Source organism: Austrofundulus limnaeus, unplaced genomic scaffold, assembly GCF_001266775.1.
Source record: "Austrofundulus limnaeus strain Quisiro unplaced genomic scaffold, Austrofundulus_limnaeus-1.0 Scaffold281, whole genome shotgun sequence".
Lineage (NCBI taxonomy): Eukaryota > Metazoa > Chordata > Actinopteri > Cyprinodontiformes > Rivulidae > Austrofundulus > Austrofundulus limnaeus.
Genome location: NW_013952683.1, coordinates 532,154 through 545,969, shown reverse-complemented (window position 1 = coordinate 545,969; position 13,816 = coordinate 532,154). Strand labels below are relative to the sequence as shown.

The window sequence follows — 13,816 nt, the reverse complement described above, 5'->3', positions numbered from 1 at the left end:
GGCATGGGGAGGTTATCAATGGCGTCTTTGACACATGTACAGAACTAGCTCTTCTCACGCCGTTTTAATCTCACAAACAGGAAGAAGACCTTTCACACAAAACATGCATCATTCAGTTAAAAAAATAAAATTGCTGATGCTTTCTTTGAACAAAATTTTAAAAAAATGTTTGATTTCTTCTGCTTTTGTCTTTTCAGGATGGTTTCAGAGAAGCCACAAAAATAAGTGTAAGTGTCCATCTGTCCATAATACATAAAGATATCTACTTCCTGAAGGATGTATCTTTAAATGATGTTCTGTAAGGAAACATTGGAACTGCACCCAATTCCTCCCTTTAAGCAGATTTGTTTTACTTTTTTTTATTATTCAGCCGAGTGCCTTTCTACTTTCTTTACACATGATTTATCTCTAAATGTTTTCAAACCTCTAAGATGTGTCAGTGCTTACATGCTGTGGCAGCTTAGGGTTGATAAAGTCACATTTCAGTCAAGGTAAAGTGCCCCCTTATTAGGGATAATTGAGGCTTTATAAGAATTAATGTGTCGGTCTGCTAAGCAGCTAACACATGGCCATGATTTGGTGCTGTTTTTGATGCCTGTGCCTCCACCCCTACTCATAAAACACGAGGATAGCTACCCTCATTAAGCTGATGATTAATGCACACTAAAACCAGCTGTTATTAAAATGTTTGCCAGTTTTTTTATGGAGTTTCCGTCTTTCGCTCTGCCTCGATTTCAGACCGTCCGAGTGCAGGGCAACGCCATCTCCCACCGCCTCAGCCTGTCCAAGGTGAAAAAGGAGGACGAGGGGGTGTACGAGTGCCGCGTGACTGACCTGTGGGCCGAAGAGACTCAGGATTTTACCGTACACGCCACGCTGCGCGTCACGGCGGGCGGTGGCATGGTGGCTGAGGAGGCCGTGTCACACATCCAGAACCGCTGGCCTCTGAGGAATACCAATTCCGCTCTGGGAGGGGGTTTAGCGGGGAGTGCCACCTTAAAGCCCAGCCAGGGGCTCACAGGAAGAGCCAGATCGGGGCAGGGGAAGCTCAGGGTGTCTCAGCAGGCCCAACCCGATCTCCTCCCTTCCATGTCATCCACCACCTCAGTGGCCAAGTCATCAGCCTCACCGCTGCCAGTTACCGCAGCCATCCTCCGGCAGCACGGCGCCGGTGAGTGTGTAACAGATCCACAGTGACCCCTGGTGGTTGTTTAAAGAGCCCCACCTGAGATTTGCAAAACATACTCCGACACATAGAGCTCAGCAGACACGGCAGCTGCTTTGATACTGTCAAAGTAAATCACACTTAAACAAAGGTGCAGTTGTTTCTCTTGACATCAGCCTTTTAGCTTCTTGTTGTTTTGGACGCAGAGGTTCCTCTTGCTTTTCTCAGTCATTGCCACTGTAATCTTGCCAAGCATTTTCCCCTACAAAGTGTGGTGTCAAGCTTCTTTGTGCTCATATTAAGATCAGTTACTTCCCTCACTTCATAATAGCATCATGAGAATGCAGTCTGTCACCTCTGGAACTAAATTTGCTTACATCATTTTGTGTTTTGTCAACTTTCTTTTTTTTGTACCATTTAAGGGATTTTCTTTTCATACATTCTACTTCTGGGGCACAGTGAGTGCACAGATATTTCTTCCTCTACACATCCTCTAATGATGGTGCATCTAAGTGTCTGTCACACCTTTAAAAATCTCTCTGAAACACAGAACTCTCACTTGGACATGTGTATTGATGTTTTACACTTACCTCTTTCCACGTCTGCCAGCAGCTGAGCAGATGGTATGAGTTGGAGTGAGAAGGTTGGAGAGTTGTAATCTACCTCCTCATTGCTTTTCTCTTGTCCCAGTTCTGTTCGATGGAGCGTGTTTGTGCATAATTAAAATTCAACACGGTCTTATGGAGGCTCGTCGGGCTTGTCTAATGCAGAGAGCAGCCAGTCTGTATGAAGTATGACCGACTGAGACATGCAGAWACCATATGTGGATAGGATGGGCCCATGCTCTGGTTGACTCAGGCGTTTTTATTTCCATCTTGTTCACATTATGCTGCTGAATGGCCAGGGCCAATTAGAGAAGACGAGGGTATTAGAGTTTAAGTCATGTGGTGGTTCTCCCTGTGTTTAGTCCTTCCAGAATTTTTTTTTTATCTGATCCCCCACTCATCTCACAGCTTTGATCAGTCATTCAGAAGCTTCTCACTGGGAAAAGGGAGGCAGGTTTATGAGCAGTGTTGCAGCTGCATCTCCGTGAGTCTGCAGCCTTTTCATCCTTAAAAAATCGATTTCGTTTTCATTTTCAAAAGGATATATCCGCCTAAATCTTTCAGAACAACAATTTTTCAAAACAARAACAAAAAAAATTCTAAATGCTTAGAAATACATTCAACAGGCTTTAATGATTTCGTTATTTTAGATTGCCAATCCATCCCAACATTTTGACCACTGGCAGAGAAACAGAAAAACATTTTTTTTTTATTTTGATTTTGATTTATTTATTTAACAGGAAAAGATTATTAAAAATCAAGCCTGACCCAGCATAACTGCTGTTTTACAGCAGGTTCCTGTTCCGCAGCACATAAAACACTCAGAATTACAGCATCACAATCACATCATTATTATTACACCATACACACAAAGACAAACAAGCATACCAACTTTACTGGGACATATATTAGGCAATAATTCAAAAGRCTCCTTAATGTTGTTGTGTTGGCAGCAGATAAAATGATCTGAAGCTTAAGAATTTCTGCAACTTTGAGCCAAATTGTGACAGACAGTTGCACAGCTTGCACATTGCATCTCCACAAGTGGATGTCTGCAGTATGTTTGCAATTAGCAGTGGTCAGGACCTGTACAAAAGTGTTCTTAGAAGAAAAAATGGTAAATTTGTCACAGGTTCATGGGCTGACAAAACTCTTCACTGCTTATTTAAGCAGTCTGGCCGATACTGTACTCTGATCCTTGTAAAAGTGCTGAAAAGGTTTCTCCAGAATATCAAAAACACAGTCCATTAGAGTTTGTTGGGTGGTTTGAGTATATGCAGACTGGCCAGGGTGACCATCAACAGGCACATGAGCTTGAAAAATATAACAGAAGAACTAAAGAAGGTTTCCCAGTATAATGAATCATATATTARATTAGGTGAATTATTATACATGGAAAGATGAAATAACCAGTGTTTTTTGAAAACCTTATGTCATGCTCTGCTAATCATGTAGATGTTGTTTTGACATGTACACCACCTTCATGGAAACAGTAGTTCCTAACTGCAGTGACTTCTTTCAGCRGGAAAAAGCTGCAATACTAAGTTATTTGAGGTGTCAAGTCAGCATCTATTTTCTTAAATCCTGAATCACAATGCAGTTGAGCATGCAGAAGTGCTAGACGAACAGGTGGAGACTCCACCTTGCAACTCCACAACATAAAATCTGAAACCGACAGTTTGGTGCAAAACACAATCACAGATTTCGAAGATCTTTGAAWACTCCATCCATCTGGGTTGCAACTGTTGGATTTGTGGACTCACAATGGAGAGAGAATTGCTTAAAAACTATTTTCAGCTGCAGTCCCTCAACAAAGCAACAAGCGAGACATGAAGCATGTTTTGCACAACCAATTTTTAAAAACRATTACTTGTTTTTGTATGAACAGATTACAAAATTGTATTCTAGGCTTTGTGCTCACCTAGGCAGATGCCACCATGTTTATTTTTAATCAACTGGAATACACTTTTGTAATGAAGGGAGGCAGATTTGGACCAGTTTTTAAACAATTCTAGAGCATGTGCTAGACAAAACAGTAAAAACACTAACTGAACACTCTCCAAACAAATAAATTAGCTTACCTCCGTCAGTTGTTGCAAATATTTGGGAGAAAAATTGCTGTTTAATCTGAACAAATACAAAAATAAATAAAAAAATAACATAAAAATAAACTAAAATGATATACACATTTTACATTCTACCTAATGTTGCAAGAGTTTCTTAATTTGAAACTAAAACATACCGTCTTGACAAAATAATGTGAACTCAAAAATTTAATTTTTTTATGTTGTTTTAAATTATATGTTTTGCGTGAAAACTGAGGTTTTTCTTCAAACTGGTCTCTGGCATTCTTTTTTTGTCAAGACCAAGTGCAAACATTCATTAAGCTAACATCACAAACTGAAAATAAACACATTGCCTCTCTAAACACAGATTTTGTTCTGTGCTTCAGTGTTGTGTGCAGTAATCTGTAAGCCTAAAAATCTAAAAAATGGCTGATAAACAAGGATATTTTAATGCCACGTGTCCACTGTTCATTTATATAACTTGCATCTGTTAGCTGTCTTCTGAATGATTACTGAAGCAGCACATAAATGCTCACAGCCACAATAACTGCCTTCACTTTTTAAACTGTGAAGCTTGATTACATTGTGGTTCTTATTGTTTTGTAGTCTCACAAGTATTAAAGTCACAAATTGTGGCAAATGATCAATCTCATGTAAAAGTTATCATTGTATAAGGTTTACCTGCAGTACTTTGAAAAGTCACACCTCATTTATTGAAAAAACAGAACCAAATATTCATTAATGAATTTTCTTTACCCTCTTTCAAATTCTTGGTGAAGAACTGTGAAGCATGCATCTTGATTTTAGGGTCATGGTTTGATAAGAGTTTCATACGGTTTGGTTTTCAATGAAGGGAAATGAGTGCCAAAACCAGCATGCCATTTAGCAAAAATAGGAATTGAGCTAAACTGAGAAACTATATCATCATTCTAAACATGCAACAATATCCATTATGAGCATTCATTTATCACATTTATACTAATGTAAGCTAGTCTTAGGCACCACTTGCTCCTGTATACTATTGTTCTTAGGAGCAGGAGCAAAATTAGACTAAATAGATGTTGCGCTTGAGGTCTAAAACGATGCCAACAATTAAACAAACCTAAATAGGTTTAATGTGATATCAGCAAGTCAGAGATAAAGTCAGGCAGCTGATAGGGAGGAGGCAGCTGAGCTTTTTAGAACAACTGGATTTAATACTGGCAACACTGATGTCTTTACTAATAATGCAGTTTAATATCTGATTAAATCATCAATTGACATATTGAACTATCATGGACTATCATTTTTTGACACCTACAGATAACAGAAGCTGCTGCATCATAATTGTGACCCAACACATCATATCAGGAACTGAATTTGGTCAAACTAAACTAAGCATATTTTCAGATTTAAAGATACATTTTGATACTTAGATCGGACTGATTATGAGCAGTTCGAAGAATGTGGCTTGATCTGTCTTCCAAATTGGGAATACCCTATAGGGGAAATTGGAGTGAATTTTTTTTTTTTTTTTTTTTTTTTTGTGAATAAAGTAGGATTTCTTGAGGTCTTTTGAAAAAAGGAAACCTTAAACCATATCTGCATTTCTGGATTTCCAAGCTGTTTTTGAAAATAGCTTCAGTAGCCTGTGAAGTGAAAATTTAGGGCTTTTCTGCTCAGAATCAATGTTAGTTGTTGGTATTTCTCAGAAAAGGTGCTTCAAAATCTTCTTTTGGATTATTTTTTGCACATATCTTCTATGGAACTCAAGGATAAACAATTTATTCCTCGCAGTTTTTTTCAACCAATTCACTATAGCTGCCTATATCCTACTTGTGACTTAATCCTCTGTTTGATTCACATACATTGAAATATACTGCATTCAGCMGAAAAATATAACAAGCTATTTTTAMGAAGTGTGCTGAAGCTATCTGCTGTTTTTTTTCTGTAAAAAATAAAAAATAAAAAAACAGCTGTTTCATCAAGAGTTTTTTGTGTAAGAAATGGCAAAGACAGTCTTTGAGGGAGAGCAGGGCAATATCTCAGCATGAGAAATGAACCTTTGCTTTTCTATTGAGCACATTCTTAAATATACAGTAGATAGTGATGTACCAATATAGATAAATGTCTCTACCATATTTTTGCCACTGCAGCCTGTCTATGTGGTGACCTCATCAGGGGTTTTTCCCACAGCCATTGCAAACAAGTCAAATGGAAAGTTAGTCTTCAAAACTATTTGAAATGGATACAAATTAGAACTCAACAATTTTCCTATTATTGTTTTTTTATTATTTTTGACCATGCAAAATGAAACCTCAAGAATTCATATGATGACTGCTTAAACCATTTAATCATGTCAAAAACTAAGGAATCATGCTCGAGTGAGCTTCACTTCAGCAAAGTCCTCCACATGCAGACTTCAACAGAAAAAAAAGATATGAGTTTATTAAAGACTTTATCTTTCTACGAGCAATCTCCTCTCAAATAAATCAAGAAAAAAATAGCATTTGATGAAGACTTTCCAGAAAACAAGAGTAGATAGTCAGATCCACTTACCCCCCACTCTAAAAATGAAATGTTGGATTTACTTAACCATGTTATGTGACCTGGTTCCACTTAACTGAGTTGAGTAAATTCAAAGCAACATACTCATGTTCTTTGGTTAAAAAACTGGTATATTGCTTTGAATTTACTCAACTCATTAAGTGGAACCAGGTCACATAACATGGTTAAGTAAATCCAACATTTCATTTTTTACAGAGCATGTGTTGGCAAACAATGGCTGTTCTGCAGTTTTTCTGTAGAAAACAAAATGAGATGTCAGACAGTTTGTACTTCTGAACTAAGTCTGTGTCAAACTGAATAATAATCATTGCACATGTAACTTTTTGCATGATACACATTTTGTATGTGAAATCAATGAAGAACAGATTCATGAAACATGTTTTAAGTTACAAATTGCTGATACAAGAACACCAAGCTTGTTTCAAAGACAAAAGCAGCCTGTTGTCATGTTCACGCTGTGTGCAAATAATGAGTGAACCATCTGAGGGTCAAAGCAGCATGTTAGCCTCCAGAAGCTARTAGTTTTATACAGTATACAGTGCATTTCCTGCAAGAGGACAGAGCTTCAACAGAGCTTAACATTTAAAGCTAACCTATTTGAATAATAAATAAACACTCTGAGTACAACTAGGTGATGAAAGCATGTGAGAGGACARACAAGCAGCTGCTATTGTATTCTGAAGATGAAGAAATTACTTGAATCATTGCTGCAAAAATGGCAACGTGTTTGACAGGAAGACAAAGTGGTTTATGGAAATAGCTGATACCATTAGATATTCTTTGATGCCTATCTGAAGCATTGCTGCTCTTTGTTTGCTTTTATATTATATGTGTTGTAAGTTTTATTAGTTGACAGTGTATTAGTTTCACAAGAGTCAAATCAGTATTGTCATTTCTGGTAAAAAGTAATGTTATAGTACCTAAGATTTTCTGACCAAGCAAACCACGTCTGATGAGACTGGTGTAGGGATTAGACCAAAAATGTAGAAAACAAGAGAACTAGAACGAAAAAAGAAACACTTTTACTAAACAAAAAACAAAAAGGCTGACATAGCAGCAAAACTTTAAAACTCAAGAAAGCCACGGAAAACCATGAAGGAGTGAGTCATCGGGCAGGGAGTTTACACAAAGCACTACTGGTGAGCAATGAAACAGAGACTGAATATGGAGCAGCAGTAACTGGAAAGTGGAGGCACCTAGGTTGATTATTAACTGGGGAAAAAACTGAGGAGGCTGACTGAGGGTGGAAGAAAGAAAAGACCGAGGGTTTAATGGAAATCAACAAAAATGCAAAAGAGATGAGAAGGTCGGAAACAGTCATGTCATGTCTGATTTGGGCACACAGGATTAAACATAACATTATTCATAATTGGTAAACATAATACAGGTAAATGTGACTACTGTGTAGAAGATGGAAATGTGGAGCATGTTTTATTACACATATTCAGCTATTAACAGGCTCATTGAAATAAGGTTTGATCTAAATGAATTATTACAAAGGAATAAAAAATCTCACATCATTCAGGCTGTAATTTCCTTTCTAAAACAGACTGTTGTGTGAAAAAAAATATGAGTTTTTTCGTTTCTTTTTGAGGACAGATCGAGTCCACACTCCATACCAATAGTTAGCGGGAATGCACCACATTGTTGTTTGACTAAACTAAACTAAGAAGAAGAAGACTGAGGGTGAATGAGAGATGACGATAAAGAAGCTAAACAGGAGCTAACAAGAAAAGTAAACAGGACTCACAACAGGGGTGTTAAATTTATTTTCACAGTGGGCCACATTAGTATTATGGTGGCTCTCAAAGGGCCAGTTGTAATAAACTTTGATGTTTTGTTTATTTCAACTTAACTCAAAATGCCATGTTTCTTGTCTCATTGCTGCGGCTGAGCACCACTAACATTAACTATGCTCTACATGGTATGTCGTTTACAGAAAGAGCATTTTAACATTTTTTCTACACTGAAAAGTACTCCATGTACAATGGACTAAATGTGAAATAAAACAATACAGAAATACTATTAAAAGTAAATAGTTTTTTGGATGGTTTAACTCACTGGTGAGATGGGCTGAATAACAATCTTGTATTCTGAACCCTCCCTCTTTCCTATAGGGAATTACCAGTGGAGGTGGAGCTCCAGTTTAATTTTACGACTTGTAAATGGCGAATTCCCACTTCCCAGTACAACTGGGCCACAACAAAAGTAGCTGGCAAAAATGCAGTGAAATGTAAATTTTACGCAGCAAATTAAAAAAAAGTAAATATGTAATTAAAAAAAAATTGCAGCTCATTGTAAAATGTTAATACATATTTGAAGCTCTCACAAGCCACATAAAATGCCGCAGCAGGCCCGCAGGCTTTCAGTTTGACACGTGCCCTAGCAGATCACAGATAACTAAAACAAATCTAAGATTATGACAACTTTAATTCTTGCATTCAGCTTGGAGGCGGAGATAGGCCTGATTAATTTGAGGGGCCACTTGTGGTAAAACATTCACACTATTACAGTATTTGGTCACAAAAAATAAAGTAAAAAAACAAAAAACATCAACAAAAAAAAAAAAAAAACCTTCTGATAAAGGCCACTACATGAAAATGGTAATATAACTGTAACATATTTCTTTTTGAAATTTTCACTCAATTTAACTTTTTTCCTCTGATGTCATCAGTTAATCTCCTGTTCTGTTTGTGGWGTTCATGGACAGAAACTCAGRGGTTTAATTAAGGTGCCTGGGTTAGGACCTTAGGGTCTTCTCTCTGCTTTTTGCCGATAATGTGGTTTTGCTGGCATCCTCTACTGTATGCCCTGCAGCATGCACTAAAGGTGGTTTGTATCTGAGTGTGAAGCAGCCATCATGAAAGTCAGCTGCTCTGAATTTAAGGTTGTGATTCTCAACCAGTAATAGGTGAATCACATCCTCTGGGTTTGAGGTGCATTTTAGCCTCAAGTTCAGGAACTGAATCTTGTTTTTGGGTAATAGTAGTAAGAAGTGGGAGATGGACCCATGCATCAGGGCATATTCTAAACTAAAGCAACGATGTTGTTGCTCTGGCCTTTTGTAGTAAAGAAGAAGCTAAGCTGAAAGGCAAAACTCCTGATTTAATGATTTATCTATGTTTCAGTCTTTATCTTGCACCTCGGACCTGTCCAAATGCATGAGATCCAGCTGACTGAAATGAGTTTACTTGAGGCCTAGCTTTAGACATTGGGTGAGAGGTTTTATTGGAGAATGGGAGGTTCATGATAGAGTCCCCCACCCACATCTGATCAGGACACTTTCCTCTGGATAATTTCTGGGCTTGTCTTGTCTGTAGTGCAGGGGGGAGGAATGTCTGGTATGGGTGGTCATTTCAAGCAAAATAACTTTTCAAGATTGTTAAGTAGGGTTGGGCATAATCGTATCGTGCGCAATTAATCGTCAGATAAACATTAATCAATTACTTTTTGGCACTTGACTATTAATTTGATTAATGCCACCAGGCAGACTGACTGGATATTCCCCGGTCAGTCTGCTCGGTGCTCCTCTCTGCTTCAAATATGACGAACATTTAAACAAAAGTTCTGTAACTTATTTATCTATCAACACAATTTAAAATTTGATGTATAGCCTGAAGTCTGATTTTGACACAATTTGGAAAATATTTTTTTTACAAAGAGCAAATCTTTCCCACTAAATAGGTCATGTGACCAGGACATAAGGGCGTCCAAGGACTCCAGAGGATTAATCGTCAAATTAATCGTTGTCGGCTAAATACCACAATTAATKGTGATTAATTATTTTGCGAATATCGCCCAACCATATTGTTAATCAGTATTTACTTTATTTTTRATTGTTATCTCAAACCACCCTGGCAATAAACTCCTGCTTACACTGCCTGATTGACCATCCTGCTCCACAATATGCACACACTAGTTAGTCAGTTTTTTTTTTTTTATTTCACTCGTGTCAGCAGATCAACCAAGTGATAAGGGAAAAGAGAGCTATGCTGAACTAAACCATTATAACTTCAATATTTAAAAACTTTACAACTTTACTGCACAATTTATTATAATGAGGGCTAAGTTCAGTAGCTGCTTTATTGTTTAATATTATTGCTCATTTTATGTTTCTATTTAAAAAAGTACATGTGAACACAGTCAAGATGAAGACTTGTGATAAAGTACTTATCACATGATCTGCCACTGAAAAACTCTCTGATGGAACAGAGGCATCATTGCTAATTTAGAAAAATGAGCGTGCATTCTTGCAGTAAACTTGTAGCTCACCTCAGGTTATAGTTTTTACTTTGTAACCCTTTCAAAATTAAACTACGCTGACAGAAAGCAATTTGGGATAACTTTACGGATGATTAGGGTTGGTGGTGTTGATGTTCTGTTGAAAATAACGTGAAAATAAAACTGCTACTAATTAAAATGAAAGTAAAAGACTCTTTGAAAATTATTTACCATTCCTGATGTTAAATATAAATAGATACATTAATTGACATAATCTAAATCAATATTGAAAATATACTGAAAATCAGGTGATGTAAATTTAAAGGATATCACTTTCCACTTGTCTGAGTGTCTTGACAGAAGTAGGAAGTCTATTTATTCCTGATGACATTTAATAGAATTTTTAGGTTACATATAAAGTACTAATTTTACAAAAAAAACGTGTTTCTGTCATCTCAGGTTAAATGTGACATTTACATGCAGTCTAGATAGATGGTGCAGCTTTAAATTCCCTTRAGCTTTTTATGATAATCATGATGATAAAAGTTTACTTATTATTGATCGCCCCTGTGAGCACATGCACGATAATTCACTGTGGATTTGAGCTTCAACGTGATTGCCACTGGAAGCTGGGAGTGGAGGAGAGAGACAGAGCAGTCATTTCCACTGGGCAGAACAGCAGTTGTGAGGCTTTAATGGTAATGCAGCACACCTGAAGCCATATGATGCCAGCTTCGCTGCTGTGAATGAGCCAATCGTTGAAAGTCGTGCCGCAAACAGCTGGGAGAACTACGCCAATACGGCTCACTCCAGTGCTTTGCCTGGTATAACACTTCATTAGGCGGAGTGAATTGAACTTCCGTCACCCATAACCAATGCAGACTCCGAGTGGGGGAGTGCAGATGATTAATACCACTTTGGGTGGCATGTCAACTAACTGGGCTCCTTGGGTTTACTACACAATAAGTCAAATACAGTAGCTTTCTGTCTTTTCAGCTGTCAAGAATTATTATTATTATTATTATTATTATTATTATTATTATTATTATTATTATTATTTTGTTCATCAAAATTCAACAGATTAAGGTTGAAAGACAGCAGAGCTGAAAGGTTACCACTTCTGTCTTACTTCTACCAATAACAACAATCACAGTTGATGTYGTGAGTAACCAGAGGACACTGGGGGTGGGGGTTCAAAAACGCAGGCATCTGTCAGTTTTCTGCAATGTCATCTGATTGAGTGGCAAAAACAAATAAATGTGGAAAGGGGGATGCAGGTGGAGAGAGGAGATAAGCTGTCATGAGTCTCATATTGCCTCTCACATTTTCATTTCTCCTCRAACAATCCATCACCATCATGTGCATGCTCCGTTCAGCCCCCCGGCAGCTGTTAGGGTGGGCAAACATCACACAGGTTGGTGTTAGGATCCAGGTGCATATCAGTCACCTTTACACCAATGTTGAACACATATGACAATCTCTGGTTGATCCTCTTTGCTGTAACAATAAAAGAAACTAGTCTACAGATTTACAAACTAATTACTTATCTTAATCCTGAACAACTACGCTGATATTATCAACAGGCACATCTTACATACAGTATAAACTGACAGTGAATGTGCAGTGTTGCTTGTGAGCGCTGACAAATCTCCTCAGATCTCGGGCATTTATTGTCTTCTTGAAACCCTCCAGAATGTTGAGTAGCCGTCTCCGGCTGTCTGCTGTTCGCTGCTGAGCAGGTCGTGTGTTTTGTATTCCAAAACAGCTGCCTCTCCACTTTGTGCGAGCGAGCCCCGGGACAGAATCAAAAGAGCTGAGCGAGCCTGCAGACTCAAATATCCCTCCATCCCAAAGATCAAATCACTTTTTTTACGCTAACATTAGCATCGACTTCACCAACTGAATCCCAGAGGTCCTGATTCAGAGCTTTCATATCGCAAACTTACTAAATGATCTGATGGAAGGACGCAGAACGGCCAGCTCACTTTGTGATGGAGCTGAATGCAGAACATTTTTTATTCCCAACTTGCTCAGTCAGAACCTTTTTTTTTTCCTGTAGGTACCTTTTAACTCTCAATTTTCATGGGCAACTACCCCTCAGATGGATATGAACAGTAATCCTTTTGTTGCACTGACTGATGGAGCAGGAGGCAACAGTAAAAACCTGACAAGAAATAAGCTTCATGATGTCAAGAGACCAAATTTTAGACTATTCTTTTGAACTTTATTTTATTTTTTCATTCATTTTACGTTTTATTTGCTTTGTTTCACGGGGGAAATAATTGATACATTTAAGGAGTTTTACAGCACGAGGAATGTGTTTAGGCTCATAACACTGATTTTAAGTCTGTTAAAAATCACAGTCTAATGAAAGTGACATTTAAAATACCAATTAACCAGTAGACTGTTTTTAAAGATGTTGAGTGTTTTTTTTTTCAGAACAGAGGAAGACAAAGAAGGAAAACCTATACAAAAATATAGGATACACACCTGATTCATTTAGTTACTATATTCAAAGTAACATTACCAAAAAATATTTATACTGAGAAGTCAAATCACACAACTTGAAGCACGACTCAGACTGAATAATAGGTGAAAAAAGGTTCTGGGTAATGAGGTGTTAGTACTTTACTTACTGTGAAGTGGAATTTGGGTTATTTATGCTTCAGTAATTATTTTTCAGACTTCAGCTTGTTTTCATTCCAACGTATTTTACATAAAAAAATTAAAATAACTTTAAAAAGTTAAGTTTAACTTAATTTAATTAAGTTAATTAATTTAACTTAAAAACTTAATTAACTTTAACTTAAAAAATTAAGATACCTATCCAGTGCCTCCTGGATAGAGTGAATTTAATTTTAGTTGGATGAGGAGTAGAAAAATAAACCATTCTGACACCCTATTGGTTTGTATGATCCATCACACCTGTATGACGCAAATCACACAACAGGACACAGCAGACATAGACAAGTATGAAGATGATGTTGCAGAGGTACTGCAAGCAGCTGAAACAGGTAGACTAGTGTATCCCATATTCCCAACAATAATATTTTAATATATCCTTATAGGCATTATATGGTCTTTAGAAAAATGTTGTTGTTGTTGTTGCTTTTTGTTTATTTTTGGCAGGGGGGTGTGCACTATAGGTCCTTGTGGAGTGGCCCCAGCCCGAGCTTTTGTGCTTAGTGTTGAATTATACTGTAAATATATAT

The 13,816-nt window shown here is 37.4% G+C and overlaps 1 protein-coding gene across 1 annotated transcript in view; it reads left to right on the top strand.

Moving 5' to 3' along the window:
- The window catches only part of vstm2b (V-set and transmembrane domain containing 2B), a 30,350-nt gene that overhangs the window by 2,546 nt on the left and 13,988 nt on the right, over nucleotides 1–13,816 (top strand). The window contains exons 3-4 of the mRNA XM_014021204.1: nucleotides 198–227; nucleotides 739–1,171. Coding sequence (XP_013876658.1) covers nucleotides 198–227; nucleotides 739–1,171 — 463 coding nt within the window. The remainder of the gene's footprint in view (nucleotides 1–197; nucleotides 228–738; nucleotides 1,172–13,816) is intronic.